Here is a 16,145-nt window from a genome sequence, read left to right on the forward strand (position 1 = left end):
GTTGGTTTTACTTGATTGTGCGCTGGCAACGTAAGCTGTCGTTCTGACGAGTAATGGTAAGTTTCCTTGTGCACTTATTCGGCTATTATTATGCAGAAAAACGAGCTAATCTCCGATCTGTAAAGGCAGTGAAGCGTCAAACTCAGGCCTGATGCCGGAAACAATTCATTGAACTTGTAATTTTCCGTTCACACACGTATGAGGGTGATTAGACGTAACAGACTCTCTGCTGCAAAAGTTGTTTGTTTTTGTTATGTGTTGACAAGGTCGTTGTCGGCTGTTATTACGGATTATGGTGATATTTGATACTTTTTTGAGTTGGAAACGTGATGAGGTTAATACAATTGTCGGCGGTTTATTTTATTTTCCACTCGCATCTTTTATCCTTTTGCGCAGTGAGAGTTTTTGTGACTTGTTTCCAGGTTTGTTTGTCTAAGCTCTAAGTGTTCAAATATAGGTAAATTTATTTTGAACTCTCAAAGCATTTCACCACATAAGCTACGACATTTACAGCAAAATGAGATTTCGTAAGATTTCGCAACTTGACAGACGATTGTTAAATCAAATACTTAGCTCGCCCTTCCAGAACATGTTGACTTAAACCAGAAAAGTAAATCGGTGTCGAAGCGAGAAAACCAACATTTCCAAGTTCTTTCTTCTGCTACGGCGACCAACAGCGCAAGCGGGGCAATGCAAGGCAGAGAAAGCATCGGAAAATTACTGTAATTGTTTTCGAGATTTGTCGCGCCTGCAATGCGACCATGACCATGATCATGTGGTGCTTTGTAGCGGACTTGTATTTTCTACCGGTTTCGAATAATGTTAACGGTCAGTCGTTTCAGCCAAACCTCCTCTTCGGCAGATACTTTAAAACCGCAAATAAATGACTCCCTTGTATAAGCATTGCCGTATTATATTTTAATGTAAAATCGGCGCTTGCGAACTTTGACAGTCAATGTCAATCTTTGTCTTTGACAGGGGAATTTTCCATTTCACCTCACAACCTCACTTATATTTCTGTGCTCGGGAAAATTATTTAATAGTTTTATTTGCGGTAGTTTTTTTTAGTTTTTTTAGTCATAGTTTTTTTAATAGAGGTTTTTCCGGAATACGCACCAGGTTTTCCTCCACGATCCCTTGCGTTATAGTTGATTTGAGGAAGTCCTCGTCGTCTCTTCTGCTTCTCGTAATCGAACGATGTTTCAGTTGTAGGCATCGGTTTTCTTAAAAAAGCTGCAGCAAGTGATGCGCTGTTGACTGGCGTAGAAATTGACATTTATCGTTTTGCAAAACGTCGTCACCTATTCTCATCAGATTCCTCTCTTCCTCTTCTCTTCTCTCTTCCTGGAGCATTTTCCTTTTCTTTAGGCAGGTTAATTTCTTGGTGATACAATGCTGCAGCTTGTCTAAATCAGAAGTTCACCTTCTGTGCCTGTCGTTGTCATGGCAGCGAAAATGTCAGGAGCCAAACTGAGTGACGCTTAATCAGCCGCAATCACTTTGGCATTGACCTTGTTAAAATTTTGAGATACAAAAAGTCATGATTCCGTGGAAAAACGTTTGAAGTCCCACCGTGTACGGGAAGAAATTTCTTTGGATGAGGAATTGAGAGTGAATTCCAGAAAGTTAAAGTTCTAAGAAGAAAATCACGCTATAAGAGAAAGTTAAACAATGAACGAGGTTACAATCGGTCGTATTCATTCAACCGTTACTACGTCACAATGAATGAGGTTGCTTGCTCTGATTGGTCGACGCAGATGATGTGTCTTAAAGACGATAGCATTTCTTTGAGTTCGTCCGAGTTGACGAAAAAAGTTTTTTGCCAACTTAAACGGGCAACGTCCGGTAACCTGAGTTCAAACCCAAAATCGTTTAAGGTTTCTAAAGATCATAAGTCATAGTTAGCTTTCAAAGAATGTGATGACGAAAGCACACGTGATGTGTGAAGCACAACAAAGTGGTGTGTTCACGACCAAGCATTTAAAGCAGGGGTCGGCAACCCCAGGCACGCGTGCCACTTGTGGATGATTTGATGCGCACGTTATATCACCTTAAGAAAATGTAAAAAAATGCCTTACAAAAATGTTTGGCACGCGAGTTGTTGATATTTTGACATTATTCATAAACTGGCACACTGCATACGAAAGGTTGCCGACCCCTGATTTAAAGCGTGATGTTGCCTTATTAGGTTCAAAGGCTTAGGGCAATCGCCCTTCTAAAAGCAAACATCGAAGTTCTGGGTTAGATTAAGATGAGAAATAGCAAGCTGTAAACTCAGTACGAAATTGTTATGACGTCATCCCTTTATTTGTTTTTAGTCTTAAGTCTTGCGCTGTATATGCTGTGCTGTAGTGCAATATTTGTGCAATTATTCCTAATAACATTATTGCTGCAAAACTTGAAGACATTTGTGACAGAAGCTTTGAGTAGTATTATACAAGGTAAGCCAAGTTACTATGTGGCCAGCACCACGCTATTAGCTTGCAGTTATTTTGATGTAATCATTTTCCTTTACCAAAGCATCTCTTTCGTGCAAACATTAGTAGTGTTAGGAGCTTGCAGACGAATTTTCGTAAAACTATTTCTGCCCTCACAGAACCAGAATGAAGGTTCTGCTCATCTACGTTCTGCTTTCTCTCCTCGCTGTTGTTTATACCAAACCAAGTGAAAGGCGAAATATCGCTGACTCTGGCCATTTAGAAGCAGAGAAAGACATCTTGATCGACGCGTGCCCGCGCATAAAGAAGCCGCTGGACCCCCTTAAATACAAACTTCTACCCACGTTGATTGACGACCAGATGGAGATGTGTTGTGGCTGCGACGATGGGGAGTTGAACGTGGGTCCTTGCACGTAAGTCCAGTTTGGTTGATTCTGCGATAAACGTTTTAACTCGCTCTTTGTTGGTCTTACGTAGCTGGGTACTCACCGCCTGCTTTTTATGCTGACTGTGTGTGACTTTCCCTAGACCGGGCAAACCAGAAACCACCCGATGCGTTCCATGTCCAGATGGAACTTATAACGATGAACTGGCTCATAACAAGACACAATGCAAGCGACATGTTAACATCGCCTGCCCACCAGATCGTATTCACGTAGATGGCGGCAAAACAGAACAGCACAGGTGAGCATAGAACCAACTTAACATCAATATTTTGGTTATCATTGCCGCATCACATCATTGCAACAATATTGTTTTCAATTTCTACTAAATAGATGTGATTGCCGCGAAGGATCATTTCTTCACAACGGGAAGTGTCGGCCCCATACCCCATGCCCCGATCACTATGGGGTGAAGATCAGGGGGAATTTTGAACGGGACACCGTTTGTGAGGAATGTCGCGTCGGCTACAATTCTCCTGACGTGTCTGCAACCGCTATTTGCACCTTAATGTCGTGAGTTACTTTGTTCACAGTGACAAATTGTCATTGATAGGTCGCCGTAAGTTAATTTGTTGTTTCTTTGATCTTCAAGGTTTCGTACTACTCGGACTTCTGACGTCACCGAGCCTCCCCGGTCAATAACCTCCCATCAATCCCCACCCCCCATTTCTGAGAACCCGAAAAGTGAGCCTGGCAACAAAGGTGAGTCAGTTGACAACAACGGTGGAATTGGAATCGCGCTTATTCTTGTCCTCATCTTCATCCCCATCTTTGCCGCCGTCATTGTTGTGCTGCTGTGTTGCTGCAAAAGGAAACTTGTGAGTAGCTACCGCTGTAAGGTTCATTTTTTAACTGATGTTTGTCTTGGGTCAGATAGATTTGCAGTTAAAGTATTTGTTTGTGTTTTTTTTTCTTCATGAAGCCGAAACGTTTCAGAAACTTCTTGTCGCGTAACAATCGAACTGAAGGCGTGGAAGCCAAAGAAAACGAGGCTGGACAATTGTAAGTCCCTTTTTGAAACTTTTCACAGCAATTGTTTTGTGAATTTATCAATTGCTTTTACCTTATCGTGCACTGCCACTGTCAGTACCTTGGTAACTTCATTGAATGTGGTTGGTGGCCAAATGTCTGTGCCAAAGTCTGTCAAGTATCAAGTAGTAAATAAACGACTTTAAACTAAGACTGGATTCGAACGACGCGTTCAACAAAGGCTCCCGAAACATCTCCATCGCGTCTTTTTCCAACGTGGACGAGGATGAAGATGTAAAACGATCGGAAGATCTACAGCAGAAACCATTTTCTGTGAAGGGATCTTCTAAACTTGAAGTAAGTTTGCGTGACTCGCCCAAACCCAGGTTTAGGGTCCATGGCATTAGTCATGCCTACTGGCTCAGCTGTTAACAACATACACATGGTTTCTAGAACGTTAAAGATTACGAGGTCGTCGAATGCCACAGTTTACAGTTCAGTGCACCCGTTGCTGAAGATGGACTGGTGAAAGCACGTCCGACATCAGCAGGACCTAGCGCATCATCTTTATCTGGACATAGGGCGTCTTATTCTCTGACATTTTCTGATCAATTCACAAGAAAAAGTAGGTTTTTTACTTGATTCAGCTTAAACAAATATTTTGTTTTCCAGTGAATTTGTAGACCGAAACTCTCTTACGACATCTTATGGTTGTATCACTAAACCTTTACTTTTATCCAGTGCGGGATTTAGGCAACGACTTATCCGAAGCGTTTAGTCCGCAGGATATAAACCTTTTCTACCGCAAATTTTCAAAAGCAAAATATCCAGAGAACGTGATCCACTATATAGAGCTTGGACCAGGTGAGTGAAATGAAAGAAAACTTTGCCAGTAAGCAACGTTCGGGCTTAAGTTTTTAGTTTAATATATTCAGACCGACCACGACCCTCCGAAAAATTCATCAAACTTTTTAACGAGCTGATGAAACATGGGGAGGATCATTTCAACTCAAAACTAATCCACGGATTCTTCGAGAAGAAAGATTGGATGACGTATGCGCTGGTGGTTGAGGAGAAATTCCCGGAACTCCGGATCGCATCCGATAAAAACTCTCCTCATTATAGCCGTGCAGATACTTCTCAGTCTTAATATAGTTCTCATGGAATTTTAAAAACACAATCCACAGGTTTCCGTTGCTGCTGAGAGAAGCGAATTTCTTTTTTGCTTTATGCGCAGTTCTCTGTACTTCCTATTCTGCTCTGATGTTTCCTCTTTTAAAATATTTTGTTCTCATTTACCGTGAAAGAAGTTTAAACCTGTGTATGAGTTAACATACTTATATCGCCTTATGTGTTTATCACAGGTATCAGTTACATCTTTTTATGGCAAACTACAGGTTATTTCGTTATGTATTGTGACGTAGTACATTCGTCTTTAAACTTAAACTGGACAAGTTTCCTAAAAAAGTAAAACGATGAAACCAGGATTTTGATCGTTTTTAATTATTTTTATTTATCTTTTTATTGTTCACTCAACTTCCGCTGTTTTTTACTTTTTGTACTTTTTTAAATTTCACAACACCATTTGTGTTGAATATTTTTCTATCAAACGTTTTTGCTTTCTTTCCTATTGAAACTTTTCCAGATGCCAAACCGCTTTATTGTAATAAAGTCTTCCCATCAAAAGAAATTGTTCTATCCTGTGCCTGGATTCTTATGCAGAGCTGTATTACAACCACGTGTCTATTGTATCATAAGTCGGCTTTCAATATCTACACCTGCACCGGCATAACCACATGAGAGATAGTGGGCTAAAAATGGAAACGTGTTCATAAATGTGTCAATGTTTGAAGTACAGATTCCCAGCCAATAGTTTTCGTACCTTTTGGGGGAACGAGGTTAGACTTCAAGGGATACAAAACGCACTTTCTGACCTGTTTGCATTAGCAAGGACTTCATCAATATACTACAGGGTTACGAGATGAGCGCTGCACCGACACAAAGGCACATCGGACGAAACAGATTGAGAGTCCTTGCTTCCTCTTCGGATGATTTTGAGGGTTGGAGTTGGCTTGGACGTCATATTATTAAAACAATCGATGTGATTGCCAAACAATTTTAGTCAGGATTTTCATCGCCGAATTTAAATTATCCAGGCTTTGGTATTAAGGTAGAGACCCTGCTCTTATACAACAGTGATACCGGTGAGATGTTGGTGGTTTTGTGAAATGCCAAACGTCATGTATTGCAAAAACCTGAGCGAGCAGAGGAAACTACACGCACGACAACACACAATACTCAGCAATATGTAAAGGCAATTATATTTCTCTGTATGTGGGGATTATGTTGAACAACTATTACTCGTTGATGTGACGCAGAAGCGCAGTAGCCTAAAGCACGTTCAAGACAAGAGTGGGACTGAGTTAAGATTATAAAGATGAACATCGTCATAAAGATCAAGTAATTTCCAGAGCATAATACACTTTATACCTATGTGGTAAGATGTATGACGTATTATGTGATGCTCCTGCTTTGAATAATAAAGACATTGAAAAGTTTCGGTACAGTGTGCAGTGTCTCCTGCTTAGTGCAATTAAGCAACCTGAAGCGAGAAACCTGCCAGTTTCACCGTGGGGATTCCACTGCAAAATCATTCCCTTTTTACAAAGATTGGTTTGAACCAGCAGCAATGTCTCTTTGCTCGACGACAAAACCTCAAATGATAAATAATTTAATTTCTGAGCTTGGAAATGTCTATACTACTCGCAACTTCTGTAAACAAATAACAATATGTTGGAATGATGAAATGGGCACTGATAGAGTTGGCAACAGTGCAGAGTTTTCATAACGTAAAGAAACACGAGTAAGACGCCGGCATTGCCCAAAAATACCGCCACCATGCGGTCTAACCTTGATAGCACTCACGACGCTCGCTTATACCGCAATATAGTCACGCCATTATGACGTGACCAACGTGAAAAACAACTCCACTTCCATCAGCTTTTAGTTACAAAACGCAGATGAAAGTTTCACGTATAAGCGAATAAGACTATAATTTAACAAGCATAATTGCAGACAAGTATGAGAATGCATTCGTGGAACCAACAAGAAAACTGTGCTTTAGTATCGATTAGTGCTTTGATATGAACAAGTCTATAGGTTAATTGATAGGTTGGCAAGTTTATCGGTAGCCGAATTTTATCAAAGAAAGTTGTTGCTTGACTAAGCATAAATGTTTCTTATTGAAAACGAACTGTGGCAACTGTCTTGTTTCCAAATAAAGCCAAAACCTGGAAATTTTTGCTTAACTTCGTAATTTCTCGTTCACTTGCCGTTGGTGACGTCATCACACGCAATAATTCGCCTGCACAAAGAGCGGTCACGGCCAAGTTGAGTTTGGTTTGTCCCGATTAGTTGCTACAGACTTATCAGGTCGTCGTTTGAACTAAGTTAAGTTTAAACTACTTGGCCGTATGTCGGTATCGTTGCCTTAACACTATTTTATTAGCACGTGGCACGTTTTATGTTCTTCAGACTTTGTCGCATTTTTCTTGTTTGCTGAAAGGAGAACTTTAGCGTCACAGCACAACAACATGTTTATTGCAGAGTTGTGTGAGATACCAGCAATGATGAAATAAACATCAAAGCAAGCCCGATAACTCGCGTCGATGAGGTTGTTTGGCAACATCCGAACTCCTCAGGGCCCACATCCGTATTTAGCAAACGACAAAGCACTGAAGTATGAAAGGTTGTGCATCTGGGTCAAAACATGGAAAATTACTGGAAATATTCGAATAAAATGTTGCAGAGGGAGCTGCAGGGTTCATTGATCACGGAGCACTACAAAATGGTCGATGGTCTAACCAATAAGCTACAATGTCAGGGTTTATTGGTTCCGTGAGATAATAAGTTACAAAAATGATATCCACTTCGTTCGTGAAACATGTGCAATATAGTTGTCGTTTCTGTGCCAATTTTAATCGAGTTCAGCATTTATATCAGCTAATATTTGACTTCATATACAACGATATAATAAAAAGATTTTAATTTGTGCTTCCCCTGATGTTCGACTTTTCAGTTTTTATCAAAGATGCCGCTTCTCTTTCCTATAAAGTATTTTTTGTGACACAATAAGCGAAACACAGGCACTTGTTCGACGTTTGGTCACCGCGGGACCGCCTAGATAAATGTGATTGATGACGTAGTTATATTTTTTTGCAACGCAAGACACTGTCGGTCGTGAGATAATCGCATTTTAGCCACACATTTGTAAGGTTACTTCAGGACACCCGCATTTTAATGGCTAAAAATTACGCCACAGGCTTCAGTGTGCTCTTATGTAAACCATTATATATAACAACGTATATAAGCTCAAAGAACCCAAAACGTATGACCTGATAAAATCTTCCGATATTACGAAACGTTTAGAACCTACGAAGTAACATTCGGTCACGTTTAATCAATCGTGTCGTAGACAGAGATTGTTTGCGCTGATAGGCTTGGACCAAGTCAAGAACGAAGAGTTTACCGTGTTTGTATCTTGGCGTCGAACAGCTGTAGGTCACGTGACACACACTTGACCTAGGATAACCTAATTTAAAATCCAAAGTATGCTGAGGTAACCCAGTGGAGCCAAAGAAAGCAAATTCATAAGGTTTATACATCTAAGGCGTTGCTTGTGGTCAGCGCGAACGTTCAGTGTTTAAGCGGGTCCTTTCCCATCCATGGTGTAACAATGCTAATGAATACATGTTAATAACCAGTTAAACATAGTTTAGTTGAAGGTTGCTATAAGTCAACATACATCAGTTGTTTTACTTTGAGAAAACTCTCTTATCACATTCTTTAAGAAGCAAGAGCTTTGTACAGCTTTTTGTTGTGTTGCAGCATTGTAACTTGAAGCCATAAATTGTTGCCTGATCGTGTTTCAAAGTTGTGCTCTCACTGACGCTACAAATTGGATAAACCTTTAAAAAACCTTTACATTTTCGCATCAAAATCTAATTATTTCAAACCAGACTTTCGCAAAACTTGAAGTTGCTTCTGATTGCTGTTCTGTTGCTAATACTTGGGTAAGTTACAAAAGATTAACCATAACAATACACTGTTTGCTGGTAACCTTTTGTTTCACAGCCAAAAAAAGCTGTTTGGTAATGCTTGGAATGTACATATTTTCTGTTATTATCTTCGTTTAACTGATTTCCTGCCTTTGTACAAAAAATGCGAGTTTTCCTCATTTGTGCTGCGATTGTTTCGGTAACTTTTCCCCTCGGCCGACCAGGGGAAAGTCCCCATGTAGCTATGTCAGACCATCAAAAGGCGGAAGAAGATTTCTTGATCGACGCGTGCCCGCGCATAAAGAAGCCGCTGGACCCCCTTAAATACAAACTTCTACCCACGTTGATTGACGGCCAGATGGAGATGTGTTGTGGCTGCGACGATGGGGAGTTGAACGTGGGTCCTTGCACGTAAGACCAGTTTGGTTGATTCTGCGATAAACATTTTAACTCGCTCTTTGTTGGTCTTACGTAGCTGGGTACTCACCGCCTGCTTTTTATACTGACTGTGTGTGACTTTCCCTAGACCTGGCAAACCAGAAACCACGCGATGCGTTCCATGTCCAGACAGAACTTATAACGCTGAACTGGCTCATAACAAGACACAATGCAAGCGACATGTACTTAACATGGTCTGCCCACCAGATCGTATTCTCGTAGATGGCGGCAAAACAGAACAGCACAGGTGAGCATAGAATCAACTTAACATCAATATTTTGGTTATCATTGCCGCATCACATCATGGCAACAATACTGTTTTCAATTTCTACTAAATAGATGTGATTGCCGCGAAGGATCATTTCTTCACAACGGGAAGTGTCGGCCCCATATCCCATGCCCCGATCACTATGGGGTGAAGATCAGGGGGAATTTTGAACGGGACACCGTTTGTGAGAAATGTCGCGTCGGCTACGATTCTCCTGACGTGTCTGCAACCGTTATTTGCACCTTAATATCGTGAGTTACTTTGTTCACAGTGACAAATTGTCATTGATAGGTCGCCGTAAGTTAATTTTTTGTTTCTCTGATCTTCAAGGTATCGTACTACTCGGACTTCTGACGTCACCGAGCCTCCTCGGACAATAACCTCCCATCGATCCCCACCCCCCAGCTCTGAGAACCTGAAAAGTGAGCCTGACAACAACGGTGGAGTCGCGCTTATTCCTGTGATCTTCATCGTCATCTTTTTCGCCGTCATTGTTGTGCTGCTGTGTTGCTACAAAAGGATACTTGTGAGTAGCTATCGCTGTAACGTTCATTTTTTAACTGATGTTTGTCTTGGGTCAGATAGATTTGCAGGTAAATTATTTATTTGTGTTTTTTTTTCTTCGTATAGCCGAAACGTTTCAGAAACTTCTTGCCGCGTAACAATCGATCCGAAGGCGTGGAAGCCAAAGAAAACGAGGCTGGACAATTGTAAGTCCATTGAGTCAATTTTTCTTTCATTTTTGAAACTTTTCACAGCAATTTTTCATGTGAATTCATCAATTGCTTTTACCTGATCGTGCACTGCCACTGTCAGTACCTTGGTAACTTCATTGAATGTGCTTGGTCGCGAAATGTCTGTGCCAAAGTCTGTCAAGCATCAATTAGTAAATAAACGACTTTAAACACAGACTGGATTCGAACGACGCGGTAAACAAAGGCTCCCGAAACATTTCCATCGCGTCTTTTTCCAACGTGGACGAGGATAAAGATGTAAAGCGATCAGATCTTCAACAGAAACCATCTTCTGTGAAGGGATCTTCTAAACTTGAAGTAAGTTTGCGTGACTCGCCCAAACCCAGGTCTAGGGTCCATGGCATTAATCATGCCTACTGGCTCAGCTGTTAACAATATACACATGGTTTCTAGAACGTTAAAGATTACGAGGTCGTCGAATGCCACAGTTTACAGTTCAGTGCACCCGTTGCTGAAGATGGACTGGTGAAAGCACGACCGACATCAGCAGGACCCAGCGCGTCATCGTTATCCGGACATAGGGCGTCTTATTCTCTGACATTTTCTAATCAATTCACAAGAAAAAGTAGGTTTTTACTTGATTCAGCTTAAACAAATATTTTGTTTTCCAGTGAATTTGTAGACCAAAACTCTCTTACGACATCTTATGGTTGTATCACTAAACCTTTACTTTTATCCAGTGCGGGATTTAGGCAACGACTTATCCGAAGCGTTTAGTCCGCAGGATATCAACATTTTCTTCCGCAAATTTTCAAAAGCAAAATATCCAGAGAACGTGATCCACTATATAGAGCTTGGACCAGGTGAGTGAAATGAAAGAAAACTTTGCCAGTAAGCAACGTTCGGGCTTAAGTTTTTAGTTCAATATATTCAGACCTACCACGACCCTCCGAAAAATTCATCAAACTTTTTAACGAGCTGATGAAACATGGGGAGGATCATTTCAACCCAAAACTAATCCACGGATGCTTCGAGAAGAAAGATTGGATGACGTATGCGCTGGTGGTTGAGGAGAAATTCCCGGAACTCCGGATCGCATCCTATAAAAACTCTCCTCATTATAGCCGTGCAGATGTTTCTCAGTCTTAATATAGTTCTCATGGAATTTTAAAAACACAATCCACAGGTTTCCGTTGCTGCTGAGAGAAGCAAATTTCTTTTTTGCTTTATGCGCAGTTCTCTGTACTTCCTATCCTGCTCTGATGTTTCCTCTTTTAAAATATTTTGTTCTCATTTACCGTGAAAGAAGTTTAAACCTGTGTATGAGTTAACATACTTATATCGCCTTATGTGTTTATCACAGGTATCAGTTAGGCGACAAATGCTAAAGTTACATCTTTTTATGACAAACTACAGGTTATTACATTATGTATTGTGACGTAGTACATACGTCTTTAAACATAAACTGGACAAGTTCCTAAAAAAGTAAAACGATGAAACCAGGATTTTAATCGTTTTTAATTGTATTTATTTATCTTTTTACCCCTAGCTCAACTTACACTGTTTTATACTTATTGTGCTTTTTTAAATTTCACATTTGTGTTGAGTATTTTTCTATCAAATGGTTTTGCTTTCTTTTGCTTTCTATTTAAACTTTTCCAGGTGCCAAACGGTGACGTCAAACACCAAAAAAGTCATAAAATCTTTGTTTTATTATACAGTGAATTTACGAAAAGATTGATTACCAGAAATAATTTCCATGAGACTTGGCAAATTTTAGCCTAATTCTGCACGCGAACTGCTAGGGTAATTCCTAGGCTAGAAAACAACATCTTCTGATTGGTTTAAACATGTTTTCAAAGCTCTACGTAAGTATCCAACAAAATCATAGAGATCTTAGTTTTGGGTCCTTGACGCCTCAAGCAAAGACATTAGAGTAGGAATATTTAAGAAAATTTTCAACGAGATCATATACACCGTTCCATGTTAAAGTACTATAATGTTCGCAACAATAAAACTGGTTCTGTATATTATCAGCTTATATTTCGCTGGGTCCTGTTTAAGGAAATTAAACGTATAAAACTTCCAAGACGGATATTTCTGCAAAACTTGGCAAAAGAACTTGGGATGATCTCTGTTAAAAGTTCCTCAATGCCTCGCTCTGCAGAAGAAGCATCTGCTAGTGGATATCAACAACCACCAACACGAAACTGTCAAGTCAGAGACCACTGCTAAAAAACGCTCTGTTGGCAGATGCCACAAATGTGAAACCTTGAATGTGTAGAAAATGCACTTCCAGTGTACAGCGTGTATGCAAAGGCTGCAAATGAAGTTTACTCGTACATTTTGACAATATATGTCACTTGTTTAGTGACGTTTGACTTGTTTGTGTTGCTATGTTAAAAAATGACGTAAATAAAACAGACTGTTCGACTCCAAAGTACATGCTGGGTGTCAAAATGACAACTTCCGTCGTTCAAGGTAAATCAAAGTTTCAGTCTTTCTAGTATTAAGTGTCAAATGTTTTATTTTGTTCTGCATAATAAAATAGTGTCATTTTATATACAGTTACGTCATCATTTTTCAAAACCTAACAAATTTTCAAAGCATGGTAATCTATTTCACTCTCCACTCAAATCAATACCACCATCAACTTTCAAACAACTTCCAGTGATCATCGTTGCTTTGTCAGATGCCAGGAACAAGATGGCGTCGACCACTTCTTCCACTTTGATGTTTCTTTCGTTGAGTGGATGCATCTTGCCATAATCAGCAAACATCTCTTTGCTTTCCTTCTCCGTGAAACCGCCATTTACAAAGATGTTAGTTTCAACAAATGAAGGACTGCATGATGCACAAAAGAAAGATATTGAGGTTATAGTTTTCAAAAAACAAACAAACATAGACTTGTAACTGTACAACTTACTTCACTGCGTTTACTCTTATTCCACTTTTTGCAAGTTCTGTCGATAGAAATTATTTAGAACACGGTAAACGGTAGCGATGAAAGGTAAAACATTTCTTAGGATGCTTTGTAAGTGATAGGTTTAATATGCAGCAGACGATTGACAACCACCATATTATCTGATCAATTTTACAGTATGTCTCATGATCACATTCATACAACATTTTACTAAATATCACAACATTATTCATATATGGGAACAGATGTCTTCATATCTCGCGAACTTACCGATTGCTGAAAACTTGGTGATATGATCACAAGCTGCTTTGCTGGCGCAGTAGATGGAACCGTAAGGCAAATTATAAGACGTGCTTGCTATGCTTGATATGTTGACGATGTTTCCTGAGTCAGTTGAAGTCAGTTATAAAATGAATTTATTCATTTCTTTAAAATACCTTTTTTACCTTTAGTTTTCTCCAAATATGGAAGAGCAAGTTGAGTGAGATAAAGAACAGCTCTGACATTGACGTTGAAACATCGGTCAAATTGATCCAAAGTAAACTAAAAATGGAACAAACCTCCAAAAATTAACGGGATTTTATCAGGGATAAAGTTATGAAAATACATTAAATTACGATTGATGATGAAAATATGGTGCCAGTGATAGTCTTCAACTCACTGTGGAGATTAGCACCGCAGGAAAAACGCCAGCGCTGTTGACCAAAACATGGATTTCTCCAAACTTATCAGCTGTCTCTTTTATAATCCTTTCCATGTCTTCTTGCTTTGATACGTCACCGACAACTTGCAGGATCTGCGATAATAAAATCTTATTTGTAGAAAAATAAGTAGAAGACGAAACATCTCATAAAATTGCCCAAAATAATTTGTGCTTCTGATACACAATTTGTTTGCCCGGCCCCATTCCACCACAATGCATGTGGCCATCTACTGGCAAAAGACGAGAAGCAACTATGCAGTTGACCGTATCGAGGCTTCAAGTGGCAACGTAGTTAAAAATTCACAAAATTTTAATCAATCGTGCATAAAAGAAATCAATGTACGATAAAAACGCAAAAAATAAGAGAAACAACCAAAGTTAGTGAGAACGAAGACAAAAGAAACAATAACAAAAAGAAGGCTGTGCAAATAGTTTGCCACACATCGCTTTATATTTTTCGATAAGTTGTTCATCACTTTCTGAATATGACTGTTTACGTTTCAATTTTTTAAACTCACATCTTTCGCTCCAAGCTTCTCACATTCATCGGCAATTTGAGCAAGTCTTTCTTGATTAAGATCAATCAGGCTAAGCAAAGCTCCTTGCTTGGATAATTCCTTTGCTGTGGCTGCTCCAATGCCACTGGCTGCGCCTTTAGAAAGTATTGAAACAAAGATAATACTTGATTAAACAGAAACAAAACTACAATCATGTTAATTTAGAAAGTCGCAACTTTCAAAGTTATTCATACTTAGCAACACGTCATCAAGCACCAACACAACAGTTCAGAGCAAATTAAATACTTCCTTCGTTTTAAGCAAGTGCGCAGAAGAACACTTCCTGCGTTTTAAGCAAGTGCGCAGAAGAACACTTCCTTGGTTTTAAACAAGTGCGCAGAAGAACACTTCCTGCGTTTTAAGCAAGTGCGCAGAAGAACACTTCCTTGGTTTTAAACAAGTGCGCAGAAGAACACAAAAACAGCTGCGTCGCTCTTTTTCAGTTTTAAGGAGCGTGTAATGTGGAAAACTATTTTGCTAAAACAAACAGTTCTATTTTCTTTTGTAATTACATCGAAATATAAACAAAATATTTGAAACTTGCAAACTAAGCAGACGCAAAATATACCAGCATGACTAGAATGTATTTAAAAGAATACAGAAGGATCAATTTCTGCAATAAATGCTGCGCTTCTTGAAAGCGACCAAATCAATTTGTTGTAAGTGACCTTTAGAACAATACACCACTGCTTCAAAATCGGTGAGTAGATCATTGACTCAGTGCATGCTAAAGCCTGGGGTGGCAGGTAAGCAATTATGCAGCTGGTATTGAGAAATGATTTTAACGAAAAAGGTGGAATATAAGACAAACGCATCATTTGTCATATCAAATTGAAAACAATTTCGCACTTATGCGCGGTTCATGTACATTAGGTTATATACAAAGCTATTTAATGTGACAATATATCGGCTTAATAATAATGATAAACTTTATACATTTGGAAATGCATCTCACCTGTTATTACGACAACTTTGGAAGCAAAATAGCTCATTTTTGTTTAGAAGGACAATATGTTTCTCTATAAAAAGTGAAGTAATACAAAAATCAGTGAAACCATGAACTTACTTACTGACGATAACTTATGATTGACATTGACTGCGACTCATGTCATATATTTGGTCAGGAAGCCTTCTAACTGGAATCAAACTTATCCCATAGATTTTGCTGATCACATCACTGCTGCAGAACTGAATTAGATCTTGCAATATTTCGTACGACTCAAGTCGTGCCGGCTACTCTACCTTGTGCATAGAAATGCTAAAAATAAACTTTTCTGTTTGCTTCGTTGAAAACGAATGTTTTGTGTGGTGTAAAGAAACGTGTTGTGTTTTCTACTTCAGGCGTACGCTGTGTCACTTCGTTTCACAGTCTGTGTAAATTATTCAAAGTAATTTATTGCTGGATAATAACTATATTGTACCATATCCAGATCCCGGATTTGACTTGGCTATGTATTATAGAACAAAATAACCAAATAAAGATTTCCACTGCTTTAAATGTACCACGCAACGTTTGTGGCTTTTGGTGTTACTTAGTTGTGATACTGTTGTTTCATATAAACCTACAATACAATTGATCTTGTATTGTCAGTTCGGAAAATCGGCGTGTAGCTCGATACTGGATAATGAGTTACTTAATCAGCCAATTAATAAA

At 39.3% G+C, this 16,145-nt stretch overlaps 3 protein-coding genes across 3 annotated transcripts; 2 read left to right on the forward strand and 1 right to left on the reverse strand.

Annotated features, from left to right (window-relative positions):
* Positions 1-2,302: 2,302 nt before the first annotated feature.
* LOC143461592 (uncharacterized) lies at positions 2,303-5,554 on the forward strand. Its single transcript, XM_076959358.1, has 10 exons — positions 2,303-2,441; positions 2,597-2,851; positions 2,967-3,122; positions 3,215-3,394; positions 3,474-3,699; positions 3,804-3,883; positions 4,063-4,207; positions 4,304-4,475; positions 4,592-4,714; positions 4,786-5,554. The coding sequence occupies exons 2-10, from the start codon at positions 2,604-2,606 to the stop codon at positions 4,998-5,000; spliced, it is 1,545 nt and encodes a 514-aa protein (XP_076815473.1). The 5' UTR covers positions 2,303-2,441; positions 2,597-2,603; the 3' UTR covers positions 5,001-5,554.
* Positions 5,555-6,871: 1,317 nt separating this feature from the next.
* LOC143461593 (uncharacterized) lies at positions 6,872-12,091 on the forward strand. Its single transcript, XM_076959359.1, has 9 exons — positions 6,872-9,318; positions 9,434-9,592; positions 9,685-9,864; positions 9,944-10,139; positions 10,244-10,323; positions 10,524-10,665; positions 10,762-10,933; positions 11,049-11,171; positions 11,243-12,091. The coding sequence occupies exons 1-9, from the start codon at positions 9,071-9,073 to the stop codon at positions 11,455-11,457; spliced, it is 1,515 nt and encodes a 504-aa protein (XP_076815474.1). The 5' UTR covers positions 6,872-9,070; the 3' UTR covers positions 11,458-12,091.
* Positions 12,092-12,248: 157 nt separating this feature from the next.
* Positions 12,249-15,657, reverse strand: LOC143461596 (3-oxoacyl-[acyl-carrier-protein] reductase FabG-like). Its single transcript, XM_076959361.1, has 7 exons — positions 15,447-15,657; positions 14,453-14,586; positions 13,893-14,027; positions 13,678-13,774; positions 13,502-13,615; positions 13,235-13,271; positions 12,249-13,152 (listed from the first exon to the last, which is right to left on the reverse strand). The coding sequence occupies exons 1-7, from the start codon at positions 15,481-15,483 to the stop codon at positions 12,930-12,932; spliced, it is 777 nt and encodes a 258-aa protein (XP_076815476.1). The 5' UTR covers positions 15,484-15,657; the 3' UTR covers positions 12,249-12,929.
* Positions 15,658-16,145: the final 488 nt, after the last annotated feature.

This window comes from Clavelina lepadiformis, chromosome 6, assembly GCF_947623445.1.
Source record: "Clavelina lepadiformis chromosome 6, kaClaLepa1.1, whole genome shotgun sequence".
Classification (NCBI taxonomy): domain Eukaryota; kingdom Metazoa; phylum Chordata; class Ascidiacea; order Aplousobranchia; family Clavelinidae; genus Clavelina; species Clavelina lepadiformis.

Coding starts and splice junctions, on each gene's coding strand:
- LOC143461592 (XM_076959358.1), top strand. CDS start 2,604: ATGAAGGTTCTGCTCATCTACGTTCTGCTTTCTCTCCTCGCTGTTGTT. Junction 3,123..3,214: donor GGCAAAACAGAACAGCACAG/GTGAGCATAGAA, acceptor TCTACTAAATAG/ATGTGATTGCCGCGAAGGAT. Junction 3,700..3,803: donor GTTGCTGCAAAAGGAAACTT/GTGAGTAGCTAC, acceptor TTCTTCATGAAG/CCGAAACGTTTCAGAAACTT.
- LOC143461593 (XM_076959359.1), top strand. CDS start 9,071: ATGCGAGTTTTCCTCATTTGTGCTGCGATTGTTTCGGTAACTTTTCCC. Junction 9,319..9,433: donor TTGAACGTGGGTCCTTGCAC/GTAAGACCAGTT, acceptor GACTTTCCCTAG/ACCTGGCAAACCAGAAACCA. Junction 10,324..10,523: donor GAAAACGAGGCTGGACAATT/GTAAGTCCATTG, acceptor CTTTAAACACAG/ACTGGATTCGAACGACGCGG.
- LOC143461596 (XM_076959361.1), bottom strand. CDS start 15,483: ATGAGCTATTTTGCTTCCAAAGTTGTCGTAATAACAG. Junction 14,028..14,452: donor AGAAGCTTGGAGCGAAAGAT/GTGAGTTTAAAA, acceptor TTATTATCGCAG/ATCCTGCAAGTTGTCGGTGA. Junction 13,616..13,677: donor ATATTTGGAGAAAACTAAAG/GTAAAAAAGGTA, acceptor CAACTGACTCAG/GAAACATCGTCAACATATCA.